The 19,849-nt window shown below is 44.2% G+C and overlaps 1 protein-coding gene across 1 annotated transcript in view; it reads left to right on the top strand.

Moving 5' to 3' along the window:
• The window catches only part of SERGEF (secretion regulating guanine nucleotide exchange factor), a 200,408-nt gene that overhangs the window by 137,771 nt on the left and 42,788 nt on the right, over nucleotides 1-19,849 (top strand). The window contains 1 exon segment of the mRNA XM_036325582.1: nucleotides 2,267-2,303. Within this exon segment, the coding sequence (XP_036181475.1) occupies nucleotides 2,267-2,303 (37 nt within the window).

The following is a 19,849-nucleotide window of genomic DNA, read 5'->3' as shown; positions in this document are numbered from 1 at the left end:
TTTTCCAAGTCTGTACAATAGTCTATCAGATGGCTCTATCATAATTTACATAAGCATTCTCCTAACGTTAGATATCTAAGGTTTTTCCAGTCTTTCAATCTAAACATCTTTCTATGATGGAACCTAGGGAATCAGCCTCCATGTAACCAGGAAGCATACAATGAACTTGTGCTGTGTGTATGACACATGGTGGAACCTCTTAGAGAAATTATCTCCAGAGCCTGTCCCAAAGGACCTCAGAGCCTAGACCAGGGGTCCTCAAACTACGGCCCGCGGGCCACATGCAAATACAAATATTGTATTTGTTTCCGTTTTGTTTTTTTACTTCAAAATAAGATATGTGCAGTGTGCATAGGAATTTGTTCATAGTTTATTTTTTAAAACTATAGTCCGGCCCTCCAACGGTCTGAGGGACAGTGAACTGGCCCCCTGTTTAAAAAGTTTGAGGACCTCTGGCCTAGACAACCTGGGAATCTTTCCTGGGATAAAATATACAGGTGCTTCTTTGCCAGATACTGTCAGGGAGTCCACCCAGGAGCAGGCACCCCTCTTCCCTGTAGAAGCTGAGACCTGGGAAGCACAGCTTTTATAAGGAAAAAACTTCAGATGCCTTGCTGCCCATTCTCACCCACCAATGTGTTATTTGGCTGTCAGTGCTCAAATGCCTTTTGAATCTGTTACTGTTAGGGGCCTATGCTGATTACTTCGAATGGTTTTCACTGGGAAAGAGTGAGCAGCTATAGCATCAGGGAAGGAACTGATGTGAGAATCAGAATGGTTCTAGTCTTAGTTTTTTAAAAATTGATTTCAGAGAGGAAGGGAGAGAGAGAGAGAGATAGAAACATCAGTGATGAGAGAGAATCATTGATTAGCTGCCTCCTACACGCCCCCCACTGGTGATTGTCCCTGCAACCCAGGCATGTGCCCAATCAGGACTCGAACTATGAACTTAACCACTGAACCACGTTGGCCAGGCTCTTGCCTTAGTTTTGACACACACTTGCTCTGGCACCCTAGACAAGTTCTGTCCTCTTCCCAAGCCTCAGTTTTTAATTCGTAATGTAGAAAGATTGGACTGGAAGATCTCCAGGGTTCTCCCCTCATTGACATTCTGTGAGTACCTGGAGACTCCCTCTTGCCAGGAGTTGGAGTGAACATCCTGATAAAGGTCACAGGATGCTTCTCCAGAGTGTTGAGTTCCTTTTAATTAGTACCCGGAGAACTGTTTCTGCTTTTGTATTCTCAGTCACTTCCTCCTGGTAGCAATTGGGAGGTGCAGAGACTGAAAGGCAAGAAGGGCCTCTGGCTGGGTGGACACTGGATTCAGAACCCCAAATGATTATCCATTGTATATTAGGTATTTGTTCTTTTATGTATTTTGTTCTTTCATTCATTCTCCTACTTAGCAGATGTTAGCTGAGTCTGTGGCCTTGTACAATTCAGCTGTGCAATACAGAGGTGAATAAGACTTAGTCCTGTTCTCAAGACAAAGACAGTCTAGTGAGGAGACAGATAAAACAATAAAAGGCCACAAAATGATTGCCACAATGGGGGTACATATAAGTTGTTCAATGAAAGGAGTGCTTGAGTCTGCCTACAAGCAAGTGCGAAGGAGTCTCAGTGGACGGTTTGCGATTTTAAAGGATGAGTGGACGTTTTCTGGGTAGGCAGTTGAGGAGAGGTCATTCCAAGCAGAGGAACAGCATGTGCAAAGGCCCAGAAGTATGATGAACGCATCCAGAGAACTACAGATGTTTGTGTGACTGGAAGGTGACAGGAGAGTGAGCAGATGGGAAAAGTCAAACATTTGTCCTTAGACAAGTCAGTTTCCACCAAATTCTCTGCTCATTCTCTCCATCCAGATGAGAGTGATGGTCTTTTTCAGTTCAGTTTTCAAGAACTATCATTTGTATTGCCTTATATTTCTGTTTTTCTGGTAATATGTGCTCAGTATAGAAAGTTTGAAAAAATACAGACATACAAAGAAGAAAGGATTTTTTAAAAATTACTCATGGTTCACTGCCTAAAAACAAATATATTATTAACATCTTGTATATTTCATTCAATTTTTTATCACTTTTTCTTTTTATGTAATTGTGAGTATGTTGTAATTATAATCAACTTTTGTATATGGTGCCACTTTCTACTTCCTAAAATTTGCCAAAAATAGATGTTAGTGTTATTAAAAACTGATCATAAAATATACAGGCTAAAATACTGAAACATTTTCTTTCTTTAGTATAACTTATTTCCTTTCATTTTACAGATCTCCTGTGGCTCGGAACATAATCTGGCAGTGATTGGTAAGTAGCTAAAATACTGGTAGCTATTTATTCTGAAACTCATGTGGCAAAATTGGAGAAGACTCTTGGTTAACCAGGGGCCAGGGTGTGTGTGTGGTGTGGTGTGGTGGTGGTGGTGGTGGTGGTGGTGGTGTGTGTGTATTGGGGCGATTCTGAGAAATGGGAGTCTTTGGTTGACCAAGGCTTTTCTAGAACCTCCTTTTCTACAAATTTCCATCCACATATTCGAGCATCTTTTTAAGCTGCCTGCTGGTCTTCCTACCTGAGGAAGTGGCATTTGAGGATATGAAAGATCTTGAAGGATATTAAAGACACAAAAGGGGAAGAGGGTTGAGCTGCTACTCCTTCCTTGAGGAAATCCCTTCCACCAAGTTTGTTCCTCTTGGTTGGCTCTTTGTTGGAAATATGGGGCTCTGTTCACCAAGTGCCTTGTATTTTGTGGTGCTTGGGAGCTCCGTTGAAGCCTCTGATTAAGTAAGGCTTCCTCTTAGTTGACTCTGGATAACCAGGGCCTATGTAATTCCTTCAAGGAGCCTTGTTACTTCCACAGGTAGACTGTCTTCTTCTCATGGTGCATTTGAGAGACAGCAATGTGGGGCCTGCCTGCCTAAGTTCAGCACAGGTTGCCACTTATTAGCTGTGTGAACTGGACAAGTGGGTACTTAACCGTTCAGTGCCTCATTTTCTTCATCTTTAAAATGGGGAGGGCAGTAGTGCCTACCTCAGAGGGTTGTTGAGGGGGTTGTTAATACATGTAAAGGACGTGGAACAGTACTTAGCTCCTAGTAAGGGTTTTAGAAGTGCTGGTTGTTATTACAAACATCATTTATTCATATAATTGCCCTCCTGTGGGCTGCTGTTCCCCATCTATAAAATGGAGGGGTTAAAACAGGAAACCAAGATTCCCTCCAGCTCTGATATTCTTTTTGATATATTTTTATTGATTTCAGAGAGGAAGGGATGGGAGAGAGAGATAGAAACATCAATGATGAGAGAGAATCATTGATTGGCTGCCTCCTGCATGCCCCCTACTGGGGATCAAGCCCACCACCCGGCATGTGTCCTGACCGGAATTGAACCGTGACTTCCTGGTTCATAGGTCAACGCCAAATCACTGAGCCATGCTGCCGGCTGGACCAGCTCTGGTATTTTAGGACTGTATTACAACCTTCTCACCGCTCCCTGTGCTAAGCTCCTGCTCCCTCCCAGCCTCTGACTCTGAGCTGCTGAGGGCAAGGCCTCTGCATTTTCCTTTTGCTTCCTGCCTGTGGCACCCAGAGCGGTGCCTGGCACTCAGCAGAGACTTGAGCTCTCTTTTCTGAATTGAGCTAGACTGGCTCAGCTGTCTGGAGTGGCAGCAGTTTGAAGCACTCCTTGGCAGGCCTGAACGTGATGTGCAAGGAGGCAGAACCAAGGACAGCAGAGGAGGTAGGCTGCCAGCCAACAGAGGGGGTGGGGAGCAAAAGGGGCTGGAGTCAGAGAAGGAATGAGAAGACCGAACAGTGAGCCTGCTTGCTTTGCAGCAGCCCCGGAACTGCTCCAGCCTGGGTGTAATTAAGACAAGCTAATCAGAGAGTCGGAGGAAGTGCCTAGGACAGGATGAGGCCCAGAAATCAGGATTTTAAAAAGATTCCCAGGTGATTCTAATGTGCAGCTAAGGTTGAGAACCACTGGCCTAGGATGTTGCTGCTGCTGCTGTCACTAGTCTGGGAGAGGTTGGCCTCCTCTGGGACCACACAAACAGGAAGAATGCAGGGAATCTAAATATGTGAAAGAACAAATCGAGGCGAAGGAGGGGGCCAGAGCTAGCAGGGCTGCAGCTGAGCTGAGAGGCAGCCTGGGGCTGTAGAAGGAGCATAAACTCTGTAGGCAGACAGCTTTGGTTCAAACCAGCTCCATCTCTGAGTGAGCCTCCAGCTTTCTCTCCTGTATGTCCTGGGGATGGCTCCACCTTGCAGGATTGTTGTTGTGACGATGAGGTGAGATAATGTATGTGAAATAGCTGGTAAGTAGGGGGTGCATAAGAAACACACATATGTACATATGCATTTAAAATTGTGTCTGTTTCTCATTTCTCTTGTTCAGGTGGGGAGAGGAGAGATTCATGTGTTAGTGTGACTGTTCTAGTGAAGTAATTCTTATTTGGAAGAGAGAAATGATAGTGTCTGGAAAGGTGTGTCCCGTGTTACCCGAGTGAGGAGAACAGTGGAGAGCAGGGCATGCTGGGGAACTCCCTGAGGGCAGACCTGTCATTTTGTCCCCAGTGCCTGGGCTCTGGCTCACAGTGTGCAGAATGAATGGTTCCAGATCCGGAAAGGAGGGCTAGATCACAGGGCTCGGTACATGGCTACGCGCCTGCCTGTGAGCTGGGAGCCAAGGCACCCCAGCATGGGAGGAACGGGGCCCTTGGTGGGTGCCCTGCAGGGTGCAAGCTGTGCACCAGGAGGCGACCAGACGTGCCTGTTAGTCCTGGCAGGAGGCCAGCAGAAGGGAGACAAGCTGGAGGAGAGCTCCTACCAGCTTAAAGCCTGATTCTCACAGCCAGCGCCTCCCCTCAGCCCTCCTTTCCCTCCTCCAATCTATGCCCACTTTTGACGGATTCCTCTCCTCCAGTCTCATTCCCAAGACCCAGCCCCACAGGGCCTGATGCTGGGTCCCACACGTTATAGGCACACAGTAGACTAGCACAGAATATGAAGAAGCCAAACCTTGCTCAGGGGTAGAAGCAGCCCTAGTGTTTAATGAATGACATTGGAAGGGGAGGTGAAATAGAGACGGTGAAGGACATAATTGAGGACCTACTCTGTCTGAGAGGGGACACAACTCCACAAGTATATTAATTGCATCTACTCTATAGAGGAGACGACTGAGACTAGAGATTAGATAGGTTAACCAGGCTGCCCAGGGATCAGTAGTGGTAAAATGTAGAGCTATCTGCCTGACTTCAGGATTGCTCTTTCAACTCTATCAGATCCTAAGGCCTGAGGCACTATGGGTAGTGCTGAGGAAGAGTATGGGCACTGGGTGCAAATTCTGGCTCCTCCACTTGAGTATGTCGTCTTATATATGTGGCTGAACCTGCCTGGCACAAAAGTAAAGGCTCAATAAATGTTAGCTGATATTATTATTATTAAGACCTCAAGGAAGGAAGTAATTGTAAGATGACTGTAAGAAAGTCTGAGACTCAGGGTGGGAATCCCAGGAGCTAGAGAGGGAAGTGTCTCTCCTCCCCCACTCTCAGATGTCAGGGGCCCGGGCAGGAGCTCAGCATAGCTACAGAACAGGTTTTCAAACTGGAGCCTGGGACTCCGATCGCGGATCTGGAACCACTGCTAGCCCGTCAGGATGCTGCTACCCACTGTCCCAGACAGGGACTCTGACCTGCTGTCCAGCTGGAGGCAAGCTCCACAGCAGCCACATTTCAGGTTTCTTAGGGATCAAAGTAATTCTACTCTGCTACTTCATTTGCTTCCAGGTTTATCCCCTCACCCCCTCTTTTGCAATTTGCTTTGGTGCTTTCCTTAGTTTTCCAATGAAGCCTCTCTTGATATGTTCCATTTGCTGCCAGACACCCCCACCACTAAAAAGGATGATCAGTTCTTGCTTTAGATGAACTGCTGGAGCTGGGCAAACTCCAGCGACAAGCAGGAAGGAAAGCTCCGAGGCCCCTGCCATGGCTGGTCCAGCCACTCTCTAGCTATGTCCTTGTACAATCACTCTTCCTCACTGAGCCCGGTTCCTCACCTTTAACATCACTATCACAGTACCCACCCCTAAAAGTTGTCTCTACAAAGGGCACAGGCATGTCCCACCAGTGACTGCTTCGTGCCTGCTCAGCGCCTGCCACATAATAGGTGCTTGCTCGCTTGGCACGTTCACTAGTTTGCTGCCTTTCTTCTTCCTTTCCACCCAGGATTTCCTCCACATCTGACAAAGCTGCTGGCTGGCTCCCCTTTGTGGGCATAGACTGAGGGCAGCAGAGGTGAGATGAGGGCAAGTGGCCACCACTTGCTCAGAAGATCCCTGCCTGCCAGAGGCCGGCTCCCCAGGCCCAGGTCTGTCTTTGGGGCCCTCACCTCTGTGTCTGGCTGAATGGATTCCAGCTGTTCTGCTTCCCCCAGGAGCAGCTTATTTTGGCTTGAATGGGCAATTTGTTTGCCTTCTCGCCTGATGTGCAGTTGTTCAGCCTTCCCTTCCTGCAGAGAAAAAAGAGCTGACTGCATTTCCTCTCTCCCCGCTCCACACAGACCCTTGGAAAGGATTTTATTGGTGGCTTTTTCCTGGAGCTCTCAGGCTCACCAGACAGGCATTGTTAAAGGGTTAGATATTTGGCAGGAAACTGTGGTGCTGCCGCCGCCTCCTCCTTTCCCTCCTCCAAGCAAAGCCAGTTCTTTTTATCAAATTGGAGCAATAATCTATGCAAGGATTTTTTTTTCCCATTTCACTGATGAGTTCCAATTGTTGAACCTTTGTATCTTGTAATATGCGTGGCAGATGTCTGATCTTGGCTTGAAACCCATCACAGTTTCACGTATGAATTTAATAGAACTCTTTTTGACACTGGCTGCTCCTCTGAGAGGTAATACCTGCAAACCCCAGGGCCTTGTAGAGAGCTTAGACGTACGTACAAACTTGTGTGGTCCTATGCACCGTGTGATGGACAAAGTGTGTTATTATCTATTTAATTATAGCAACTTGGTGAGTTGGCACTACTGTCCACCCCATTTTCTAGATGAGGGCAGCTGGAGCTTCCGCTGAGCAGCTTGCCCCACACAGGTCACAGGTGGTCAGGAGGAATCTGTGGGTCAGGTCTTTAACCCAAGCCTCTAACTTCGAAGCTGGAGGTCTACTACCTGATGCTGCCTTCCTGCATACCAGTGACAGCCTCGCCTGCTTTTAAAGCCACCAGATAACCTGATTTCCTCCGCTCATTTCAGTGTTCCGTTCTCCTTCTGTACATCCCATCAGTACATCCAGCCTTAATCTCCTCTGCTTCAGAGTAAGCAGTGCTCTGGGTCACAACCAGATAAAGTTGTGAAATCTATAGCATTGTTTTGGAAAACCACCCCCTTTAGGATTCTTCTTCCTCCCTCCATTGTCCTTTACTTCTTTTTAAAAGATAATCTACTTATATAAAAACCGTGGGTGGTGTAACATCACGACCTGTCTGGGGACCAAGTGGAAGGAAGTCAGTCCTGCAGGGGTTGTCTTGGAAATGGCTGCACCCTCCCCCCAGCTGTTTCCTGGAGCTGTTTCTGGTGAGGGCGGGGATTGAGGCAGGAACCCGCCCTCGGAGCGTGGAGGTATATCTTTATAAAGTGTGCCCCGCCAGCACGGCCAAGGGTGAACCTGAGTGGGGGCGGCTGAAAGGCTTAGAAAAGACAGACAAGAGAATGAAAGCCGGGTCTCGGTGGGATGCTGCTTCTCTGAGAGACAGTGACCATGCCCACAGCAGTGTCTTTATTTTATAGCAGATGCCACGAGGCAAAGTAAGGGCGTGACCAAGATGTTTACAACATTCTCCTGGGTTTCAATCCTACTCAGCTACATGCACCTGAACTCTATCAAGCCTACATCACTCAGGCACGTGGGGCCACGTGTTCGGACCATAGGTTCAAGCTTACAACTATAGCTGTTGGCTATAATTGTGCTGGGAGGGCCCTGCCCTCCAAGCTGGGACTTGCACGTGGCAATGAGAGGACTGTGCCCTCTCATCAGTCCAAGGCTTGAACCTGTCCAAAACACTGTATCGGCTATACTAATAACCCCTAAACACAATAAAGTTTTAATCTACTTATATAAAAACCCTGGGTGTAACATCACAGCCAGAAGCCGTCCAACTGGAAGGAAGTCAGTCCTGCAGCGGTCGTCTTGGAAATGGCTGCGCCCTCCCCCAGCTGTTTCCTGGAGGGTGAGGTTCAGGCAGGAACCCTCCCTCAGGGCAAGGTTTCAGGCAGGAACCTGCCCTCGGAGCAGAGCATGCAAATGAAATGATTTGTAATGGATCTATTATTGAAGCTAACTTTGGAAATACTATATCTATAGATTAGTGGTTCTCAACCTTGGCTGCACATTAGAATCACCTGGGAATCTTTTAAAATCCTAATTTCTGGGCCTCATCCTCCGGAAATTCTGTTTCTTTGTTACTAATGTTGTGGCCCCACCCCATAACAAAGAAACAATTTCCAGAGGATGAGGCCCAGGAATCAGGATTTTAAAAAGATTCCCAGGTGATTCTAATGTGCAGCCAAGGTTGAGAACCACTGCTATAGATAATATTAAAAATATATCTAAACATGCAATTCTTTGTCCAAAAAATGAGCATGTTCAAAAATTAAATGAAGAAAATTTGGATATACTCAATGGAGATTTTCATACATATTTGAGTGATGATTCCATTGATTCCACAGATGATGCTGAAAAGGCAAAGTTTCCCATCGAATTTCTTTATAGTATTACTCCTTCAGGAATGCCGTGTCATAAATTAAAATTGAAAGTGGGTGCAATCATCATGCTATTGAGAAATCTCAATAGTAAATGCGGTCTTTGTAATGGTACCAGATTTATTATCAAAAGATTACGACCTAACATTATCGAAGCTGAAGTATTAACAGGATCTGCAGAGGGAGAGGCTGTTCTGATTCCAAGAATTAATTTGCCCCCATCTGACACTGGCCTCCCATTTAAATTGATTCGACAGTGGTTTCCCGCGATGCCAGCATTTGTGATGACTATTGATAAATCACAAGGACAAACTCTAGACAAAGTAGGCATATTCCTACCTGAACCCGTTTGTGCACATGGTCAGTTATATGTTGCTTTCTCTCGAGTTTAAAGAGCATGTGATGTTACAGTTAAAGTTCGAAGTACTTCATCCCAAGGGAAATTAGTCAAGCACTCTGAAAGTGTTTTCACTCTTAATGTGGCGTACAGGGAGATATTAGAATAAGTTTAATCACTTTATCAGTCATTGTTTGCATCACTGTTGTTTTTATATCATGTTTTTGTTGTTTTCATATCATGTTTTTGTCGTTTTTATATCATGCCTCTGTTGTTGTTATATCCTTTTGTTACTGTTTATTTATTAATAAATTTATATATTATTTTCACATACATTTTACTAATTTCCTTTCATCTCTCACACTTCTATTATAGAGAAAGGGCAAATAGCAATATTAAAATATCTCCACTAATTAATTCCCTTTTTTAAAAAAATATATTTTATTGATTTTTTACAGAGAGGAAGGGAGAGGGATAGAGAGTTAGAAACATTGATGAGAGAGAAACATCGATCAGCTGCCTCCTTCACTCTCCCCACTGGGGATGTGCCCGCAACCAAGGTATATGCCCTTGACTGGAATCGAACCTGGGACCCTTGAGTCCGCATGCTGATGCTCTATCCACTGAGCCAAACCAGTTAGGGCAACTAATTCCCTTTTAATGTGCATGAATTTCATGCACCAGGCTACTAGTTTACTTATATAGTTTAAAAATTATTAATACATGTACATGATTCAAAACTTAAAAAGCATAGAAAGATTTGGAATGTACAACCTCACTCCTTCTGTATACCTTGTTGTTCAGTGTCCCCAAACCCTTCTATCACGTGCCCACTAATGCTATTATTAGTTTCCTGTGGATCCTTCTAGATTCTTTTTGCATATATAAGTGAATACTAAGATATATTTTATCCCCCCTTTTACATAAATGGTAGTATACCGTACAAATTTTTTAGTGTCTGATTTTTTCTCTTTGACAGTTTATTTGGGAAATCTTTCTATATCAGTATAAAAGCCTTCCTAATTCATTATTATAACTACATAATGTTCCAGTGTACCTGTGTCCCATGATTTATTTAACCAGTGCCCTGTTGATTGGACATTTAGGTCATTTTCAGTCTTTTGCTATTACAAGTAATGATGTAGTGAATACCCTCGTATATATTTTATTTCCTGTATGGCAGAGTGTAGTGGTAGCATAAATTCTTAGAAGTGAAGTTATCATATCAAAGACTAAGTGTATTTATTTTGCAAGATACTGCAAAATTGGCCTCCATAGGAATTATAGCACTTTTACTCCCACCAGCAGTGTATAGGAGTGCTTGTTTCAGATGTCTCCCTAACAGGGTACACTAAGAAATGTTGGGATTTTTGCCAGTTTGGTAGATGACAAACTACTTAGGGTGGTTTTGTTTGTTTTACTTTTTAAATTGAAGCAAAGTGTACAAATCTTTAAGGTTCAGTTTGCTGAGTTTTTGGCATATGTATGTACCTTAGAAGCCACCTTAAGCACAAGACACAGGATGTTTCCAGCAGCCAGAAGGCCACTTCGTACCCCTTCTCATCAATACCCATTTCAGGTGTGACCACTATCCTGACTTCTGTCTTCAGAGAGAAGTCTGCCTGTACTTAAACCTCACATAAATGGTGTCACACAGTGTGTACTCTTTTATTTAACACAGTGTGTCTGTAAGAATCATCCATTTTATGTGTAGAAATGGCCCTTTTTTATTGATCCGTCATATTCTACTGTATAAATTTGCCACAACTTATCCATTCAGCTGTTGGTGGACATTTGTTTCCAGTTTACGATTGTGAATAAAATGGCTGTGAACATTCTTATACATGCCTTTTGGTGAACACATACATTAATTCCTCTTGGGTGTGAAATTAAGATTTCTGGGTCATAAGTATAGCATTAGTAAGTACTGCTCAATAGTTTTCAAAAGTAGTAAACCAATTTGTACTCTCACCAGAAATATATGAGCGTTCCAATTATGCCACAAACTTGCCGGGTATTTTCAATCTCACTAATTTAGGCCATTCTGCTGAGTGTGTGATCCTGGGCAGTTTCTCTCTCTCTCTGGGCCTTAGGATCACGCCTGAGAAATGTTTCTAAAGTTGGCTTAAGGATGTGAGTCTGTCCTCACATCCACAAATTGTTGTGCATCCTAATAGACCATCGCTGTCTACACTTGCCTTGCAGGCAGTAGGTGCTTTATTAAACACTACATGAATCTTACACTTTTCCCTCATCCCTTCCCTTTAGCTTGCTAGCAGCTGATAATGTAGCATTCTGGATGCTGTAGAGGCATACAGTAAGCGTTGTTACCTCATGGGGCTAACATTTAATGGGAAAGAGCTACGAGTTAAGCTTGGCTCATAATATGTACTTAATAAATAAATAATGAATGAATGAATGAATACAACGCAGAGAGTGATAAGAATTAGGAGAAAGAGTGAAGAGGGAGGAATGATTAATTTTGGAAATTCACATGAAAGAGGTGGCTCCTAAGTGGAGGAAGGGTGCTGAGGGATATTAATTCAGTAAGTTTGTGCTTTTCAGTTTGAGACAAGAAAGAGGCTGCTGATTTTTTGGCCCTCAGCACACTGGATGTCTGCTTGTTCAGACTAGGCATTGTTCCTCTAGAATCCCCATCAGACTTCTTGGCCCAGACTCTGCCCTGACCTAATTGCAGCTACAAACCCAGCCCAGGCCAGTCCCTCCCTCTTCCCATGGCAGTCAAGAGGTTAAAGTTGGTCATGAAACTCCACAGTGTAGCCCTAGTGTGGCATGTTGCATATGTCACTAGCCTCGTATGTGTGCACACTGCTGGAAAGTACAGTCCCTGTTGTACAGAAGAGGAAATGGAATCTCAGAAAGGTTGCATGGTTTGCCCCAAGGAACCGAGGCCTTAGAGTTAGGAAGTCATGGGTTCTGATTCCAGCTCTGCTGCATAATGTCTGTGTGACTGTGGGCAAGGCTCCTACCCTCTCTGAGCCTGTGAGTCTCTCATCTCTAAGGACTGAGATAATAATAACTTCTGTAAGTGCTCCTCATTGGAATGAATTATGTGGTTTATAGAAAAGCTCTTGGCATAGAGTAGGTGCTCGGCAGCTCTGTTTATGACTCATGTCAGTGCTCTTTCTGGTGTTTCTTCTTGCTTCCCATATGCCCCTCTTTGTCATCTCTCTTGCTTCTCTATTCTTTATATATATACTAGAGGCCCAATGCACGAAATTCGTGCAAGGGGCTCAGCCCTCGCAGCCCCACTCCATCCAGAAGGTTGTCCAGACGGTATTCCGGAAGTTTCTCTGGACTTCGTTCTGATGTTCGGTCTAATTAGCATATTAGCTCTTTATTATATAGGATTGATTTCAGAGAGAAAGGGAGAGGGAGGGAGAGAGATAGAAACATGAATGATGAGAGCAAAATCATTGCTTGGCTGCCTCCTGCATGCCCCTGACTGGGGATTGAGCCTGCAACCCGGGCATGTGCCCTGACCAGGAATTGAACCCTGACCTCCTGGTTCATGGGTCGACACTCAACCATGTCGGCTGGACTTCTCTGTTCTTAAATCAATGCCACAGACATGTATTAATGAAAACATTCTTCCTTTGTACTAAGCATGAAACTGGGCCTTGGGCAGGGGGTGAGAGGACATGGGAAATGGCCCCTCACTCATTGGTTGGTGTGTTGGAAACAGAGAGTCTCTAGCCTTATCACCCAGTGATTTCTTTTTACCCTGTTGCATCTGTCCCTAGCTTCCTTCTTTTTTTGGTCAATCTCTCATTTTGGTTGAACACCTATTAGTTGGGGATACATATTTTAGTTTCTTGAATTTCTGAAAATACATTTACCCTGTTTTCAAACTTGATTGATAGTTTAGCTATGTGTAGGATTCTAGGTTGGAAATACTTTTCCTTCTGATTGTTGGAGGCATTTTTCCATTGTCCTCTGTAAATATAGAGAAGATTGCTTTTTTTCCCCTCCCCTAATTCCTGTTCTTTTGTCTATGACCAGGTTATTTTCCCTCTTTGAAACTTTTAGGAACTTCTCTTTATCATCAGTGTTTTGAAATTTTATGATGATGTGCCGTGGTTCAGGTCTTTTTTATTCATTGTTCTGGTACTTTATTGAGCCCCCTCAATCTGGAGGCTTATGCCCTTAAATTCTAGAAGTCTTTCTTTGATAATTTTTTTTCTTATTGTTTTCATCTGGGACTAATTTTAGATGTACATCGAATCTCCTGGACTCATCATCTAATTTCCTTAGCTTCTGTTTCTCTTGGACATGTGGTTACTTTTTTTATTATTTTTTGGGAAACTTCCTTGACTTAATCTTCCAACCTTTCTAATGAAATTATTATTTTGGCTATCATCTTCTTGTTTTCTTAAGGAATCAAATTTATTTCAAGAGACTGTACATGGTTATTTAATCTCTGGTACTGAGCAGTTTTTTTTCCCTTATGTTGGTTTTGTTATTAGTGTGAATGTAAGTGATTAATGAATACAGACTTGTTAACAAGTGGGGTTCTAAAGTTCCTGCTATCATCAACTTGGGCAACAAATGACCCACTGGAAAGCAACCCTACTTAAGAGATCTCTGTATCTTGTTCTGTGACTAATAGGGAACCCGGAATGATTCAACATTTCCCCCCACTCCTCCCTTAATGTTTTTGTTTTTAATCCTCATTGGAGGATGTTTTTCCATTGTTTTTTTATTTATTTATTTTTAAAATTTATTTATTGTCTAAAGTTTTACATATGTCTCCTTTTTCCCCGCTTGACCCCCTCCCTCCAAGTCATTCCCACCCCGGGCAAGCCCCCACCGCCCCAGTGTCTGTGCCCATTGGTTATGCTAATATGAATGCATACAAGTCCTTTGGTTGCTCTCTAAACCGCGCCCCCCCCCCCCCCCGCCCTGCCATTTGTCTCTGGATTTATTCTTGTTCATCAAATTATGTTGATCATTATATCCCACATATGAGTGACATCATGTGGTATTTATCTTTCTCCGACTGGCTTATTTTGCTTAGCATAATGCTCTCCAGTTCCATTCATGCTGTTGCAAATGGTAAAAGTTCCTTCTCTTTTATAGCGGCGTAGTATTCCATTGTGTAGATGTACCACAGTTTTTTAATCCACTCATCTGCTGATGGGCACTTAGGCTGTTTCCAAATCTTAGCTATGGTAAATTGTGCTGCTATGAACATAGGGGTGCATATATCCTTTCTGATTGGTGTTTCTGGTTTCTTGGGATATAGTCCTAGAAGTGGGATCACTGGGTCAAATGGGAGTTCCATTTTTAACTTTTTGAGGAAGCTCCATACTGTCTTCCATAGTGGCTGCACCAGTCTGCATTCCCACTAGCAGTGCACGAGGGTTCCTTTTTCTCCACTTCCTCGCCAGCACTTGTCTTTTGTTGATTTGTTGATGATAGCCATTCTGGCAGGTGTGAGATGGTAACTCGTTGTTTTGATTTGCATCTCTCAGATGATTAATGACTTTGAGCATGTTTTCATACATCTCTTGGCCTTCTGTACGTCCTCTTTCGAAAAGTGTCTATTTGGGTCCTTTGCCCATTTTTTTATTGGATCCTTTATCTTCCTTTTGTTAAGTTGTATGAGTTCTCTGTAAATTTTGGAGATTAAACCCTTATCTGAAATATCTTTGGCTATCATTTTTAATTTCCAAGGGCTCTTTCTTATTCTTTTATCCTTTAAAAAATATGTCTTATTATCTGTTGTTTTTCCAAAGGGAGTATTTGAAACTGTGACACCTTCCCAAGTCCAGGACTGGCTGCCCCAAGGGAAGATGTTTTTTTAATCTGGCCCTTTACACCAGCATCGCCAACCTTTCAGACCTCATGGACACCCAGTTGGTGACCGCTGCTTTAGACTGTTCAGATGCTTTTGTTAATCTTCTATATTTTGTGACTTTAAGTAGTTTGCTTGTTTCCCAAGGGTTCTAATGCACAAGTATAAAAATTAAGATAATCTGATCCCCCAACTCCTGACCTTGCTTTATAGAGACGTCCTGGTGTTGTAAAAAGTGTAAGCATGTTTATAAAAGAAAGGTTATAATTTTGCATTAAAAGCAAGTTAGAACATCATAGGTTTAATATTGTTTTATTATAATTCTCAAATAAATTTGATTTAATGTTGGGGAGGGGGACACTAAGTCCGCAAAAGAAACCTGACTAGGTTTCAAAATCTCAGCTCTGCCATTTTTTGACTATGTTATTTTGAGTGAATTACAACCTCCCAGAGCCTCAGTGTTCCTAACGTAAAGAGAATGAGAATACTCAAAGAGTTATTATGACAATCAAAGGGGATAATATATGTAAAGGACCTAGCTTAATGCCTGATACATGACACCAGTAGTACATGAAGATTTCTGTAGCTCCACATCCTTGCCAACTTGGAAAGATCCGGCTATCAATTTTTACCAGTCTAATAGGTTCTATCAACATAACCATTTTGTTTCAGAGGCAGTGTATCATCCCAGAAACAAACTCAGTAGGAGATATATATAAGAGATGTAATGCAGAGTCAGCTTATACAAGATGGCTAGGCAAGCCTGAAATCCTTAGGGCAGATCTTCAGGAAGAACAGGTGATGCTACAGTCAACAGGCAAACTTTCCTCAGAGAAACCCCAGTTTTTTTCTTAAGGCCTTTCAATTGATTGGGTCAGGCCCACCCAGGTTATCCAGAATAAGCATCTTGACATAAAGTCAACTGATTATAGATGTCAATCACATCTACAAGATACCTTCACAGCAACCCCTTGAATAGTGTTTGATTGACTAACTGGGTACAGATTGCCATGAAAACTGACCATCACATGGTCCAACTTGTATTTTAAGAAAATCATTCTGGGGACAGGCTGAGTTGAAGTCTGGAAAGCAGAGAGACCCAGAGTAGAGAAACCAGAGAATTATCTAAAGGGAAGGGTGTAGTGAGGACCTGAATTAAGTAGTGGCAACTGAGTCCGGATTAACAGTGAACAGAGTTGAGGAGGGAAGAACAATGGGCAGGATCAAGGATGGCACCCAGTTTTCTCCTTGGTAGACTAAGTAGGTGTGTCATCACTGACTAAGAAGGGAAATACTTAGAGAGAGGAAAGGGTAGGCCTAAGGCAAGGTGATTAATTTATTTTTTGTTAACCCTCACCCAAGGATATTTTTTCCATTAATTGTTAGAGGGAATACAATGGAGGGAAGGAAGGTAAGAAGAAGGGGGAGAGAGAGCAAGATTGAGAGTGAGAGAAAGTGAGAGAGAGAGAAAGAGAGAAACATTGTTGTGAGACACATTGATTGGTGGCCTCCTGCATGCACCCCTACTGGGGCTGGGGAGTGAACCTGCAACCCAGATATGTGCCCTTGACTGGGAATCAAACCCACGACCCTTCTTCTGCAGGCTGACACTCTAACCACTGAACCACACCAGCCTGGATATTGAGCATAACCAAGTGTGAGATATCTGTGGAACATCCAAATAGAGCTAGGAGATTGGAATGAAGATTTTTTAGCTCTTTAGAAAGGTCAGGGAGTTGGTATTGTAGAGGTTAGTGAAGTAGATCTATTTAAGCAATGTTTTCGTCATGTATATGTGGATAGTGTTTCTGTGAGATGTCCTTGGTGTAGGGTGTGGTGTTGTGATGCCTTTGATAATGTGATATCAATGTGACTGGTCTGTGATTATTTCTGCCGCAGCTGTAATTTGGCTCAGGGCAGAGACTGCTTTCCTATCCCTATTTTGCAGGGACCTACCCATTCTGCAAAACTTTGTCCCTAAATGTCAAGAAGTCACCCTAGCTGGTTTGGCTCAGTGGGTAGAGCGTTGGCCTGCAGACCCAAGGGTCCCGGGTTTGATTCCAGTCAAGGGCATGTACCTTGGTTGCAGGCTCCTCCCCAACCCAGGCCCTGGTCAGGGCACGTGCAGGAGACAATCAATCGATGTGCTTCTCTCACACCGATGTTTCTCTCTATCTTTCCCTCTGTCTTCCACTCTCTCTAAAATCAATGTATCCTCGGGTGAGGATTAAAAAAGAAAAAGAATAAAAAAGAAGTCATTGTGAGGGCTAAGTCCTCAGGAGGAGCCCATGCCTGTGCAGGCTCTATCTCCTTGAGGACAATCCAGGATGGAGTCACTAGTTTCTGGGGAGTGACCTGAAAGCACACAGCGCAAGCTATGCTGAATGAGTTGGTGTAGCAGCAAGGCCAGCTCAGTCAGGCTGCCTGGGCGGGACCACCCTCTGCTCTCCCAATTTCCAACCCCAGACCTTCTCCCCACAGGGCTGCAGATAACGGAGGGGGTTTGTGCCCTGGGAGGTTTGGGAACATGAGGAAGGAGAGGGAATGGACATCATTGAGCACCTCCTATATGCCTAGCAGAGTGCTGGGTCTCTATCTGCATAATGCCGAGGATGAAAACAGTGACAACTCACACTTGCCAAGTATGTGCCTCAGTGCCAGGCACTGGGCATGTGTGGGTTCTTTTTTCTATTTAACTGTCATAACAGCTATGTAAAACAAGTACTATTATTGGCCACATTTTACAAATGAGAACATCAAGGCACAGAGATTAAGTGACTTGCCCAGGTTCATACAATGAGTAGATATCTAAGGTGGGATTTGGAAAAGTGTTCTGATAGCCAGGCCTGAAGTTCCAGACTCCTCAGACTCTGATACTGACACAACCACTTCCCCTCCTGGGTCCCATTACGCAGGGCAGCGAGATACAGGTTCTTTCTCTACAGCCCACACAGATTTGTCTCTGCAGCTTTTAGGAGTAGCTGGCTTGGGAGAAGCAACTGGGTGGGGATTAGGAGACAGGTTCTTAGTCCAGCCTCTGCCTGTGAAATGGGTACTGTTATCTCCAATTGACAATGTGGGAACTTATGCTCAGAGCAGTTCAGTAATTTGCTTTAGGACCTGAGACCTTAACTTTCCAGAACCACACTTTCATCATCATCTGCCTCCTGGCATGTTGTGAGAACCACATGAAGAAGTTGCGAGGAAAGTGTTGTTGTGAACTTTGGGAGTTATTCTACTGCATCTGTGCCTACTGCCCTGCTTTCCAGAATAGCCTCCCTCCTGCTATCTTCCTGACCCAGGCTCCTCTTGTCCTTTATGATGATTTATGACATTATTATCACCTAAAAGGCTCTGATTATCATGCCTTGAGGCCACTGAAATTCTTATATGAATAACTCCACCCGCGGAGCCGGCTGGAGGGGGTGGTGTGGCAGATTTAGCAGCTGCCGGGCTATAACCAAGAGCAGTCTTCTGTCAGTCACTCAGCAGAGCAGCCATTGGAATGAGTCCAATGGCTGCTCTGCTGAGTCCTTCCCAAAGCCAAGGGGCAGATTGGAGAGCAGTGCTGCTTTCATCTCTCACTAAGCCTAAAACGAAGCTCGGCTTCTTATTGTGACATGTAGTAACATATGTATTTAAAAGAGCATGGGTTCTGTTCCCAGCATTGCCACTTACCAACTGAGTGACTGTGGGCAAGTCATCTCACCTCCCTGGGCCCCAGTTTCCTCATCTGTAAAACGGGAGTGCTCATACCTGCCTCGCAGGGTTCTTGTACAGCGTGGATGAGATTGTAGGTGTGAAGGGCCCAGCATGGTACCAAGTGCTCATTAGACTCTCAGTACTTACTTCTTTTCTGTGTCTCTAAGTTGTGGGAAGGAGCACCTTAGGGAGGTAGAGTTGATGAGGGGTGAAGCAGTCTGGCTTAGAATGCAAAAACAGAAGACTCAGCAGTAATAGGCGTTTGAATCACAGTTCTATTTTTAGTTCCATCCAGCCTGAGGTTTAAAAATGTGGTGTCTTCCTCAAGTGTCCCTTTATCCTTTCTTTGTCAGCAGTGGAGGGTCGTGGTGACGGCGGGGGAGGGATTGTCCAGCTTCTCTGCAGGCATGTACTCCTGCCTTCACAGTCACGTCTTTTTCCTCATCATTAGCCAGCACAGTCGCCTTGGGCACCATCAGCATAAGGAAATCCATGACAATGCATAAACGTGAGTGTTTTACTCTAGAATTCAGCAAGTTCTCTCACTGCCAAACCAGCCTCCAACTTAAAAAAAAAAAAAAAAGTTTTTATTGATTTTTGAGAGGAAAGGACAGGGATAGAGAAATAGAAATATCCATGAGAGAGATATCGATTGGCTGCCTCCTGCATGCCCCCTACTGGGGATCCAGCCCACAACCTGGGCATGTGCCCTGACTGGGAATCGAACCTGGGGCTTCTTGGTTCATGGGTCAAAACTCAGCCACTGAGTCACACCGGTTGGGCCAAATCTCCGACTTTTGTACCTTTGGAGGAATTTCTTACATCACTCCTGGTCATGTTCACAATGAGGCTGACTTCACGAATTAGGGGAGCATAGTAGTCAGTATTTTGCATTTGGTCCTGTCTCTCCCCTCTGTTCTCAAGATGCATATGTACCCCATAGGGCCCCATAGTCCCAGAGCCTGGAGCACCTCCTGGCACTCACATGGTGTAGAGGAGGGATGCAGACTATTGGGCACCCAGGGGGCACATAACAATAAGTGTTATTTCGTGTCTTCCTTGCGATGGCTCTCTGGTAGGCAGGAATATGGTTTAGTGGTTAAGAGCACAGGGTTTCAAATCAAAGCAAACAGGGTTTGAATCCTAACTCTGCAACTTAACACTGTGTGACCCAGGGCAGATGACTGAACTCCTCGGAGCATAAGTTTCCACATTGTCAACTGGACAGAATAGTACCCCTCTCACA

This window comes from Myotis myotis, unplaced genomic scaffold (assembly GCF_014108235.1).
Source record: "Myotis myotis isolate mMyoMyo1 unplaced genomic scaffold, mMyoMyo1.p scaffold_m19_p_10, whole genome shotgun sequence".
Classification (NCBI taxonomy): Eukaryota; Metazoa; Chordata; class Mammalia; order Chiroptera; family Vespertilionidae; genus Myotis; species Myotis myotis.
Note: the sequence above shows the minus strand (reverse complement) of the source record. Positions and strands in the feature narration are given on the sequence as shown.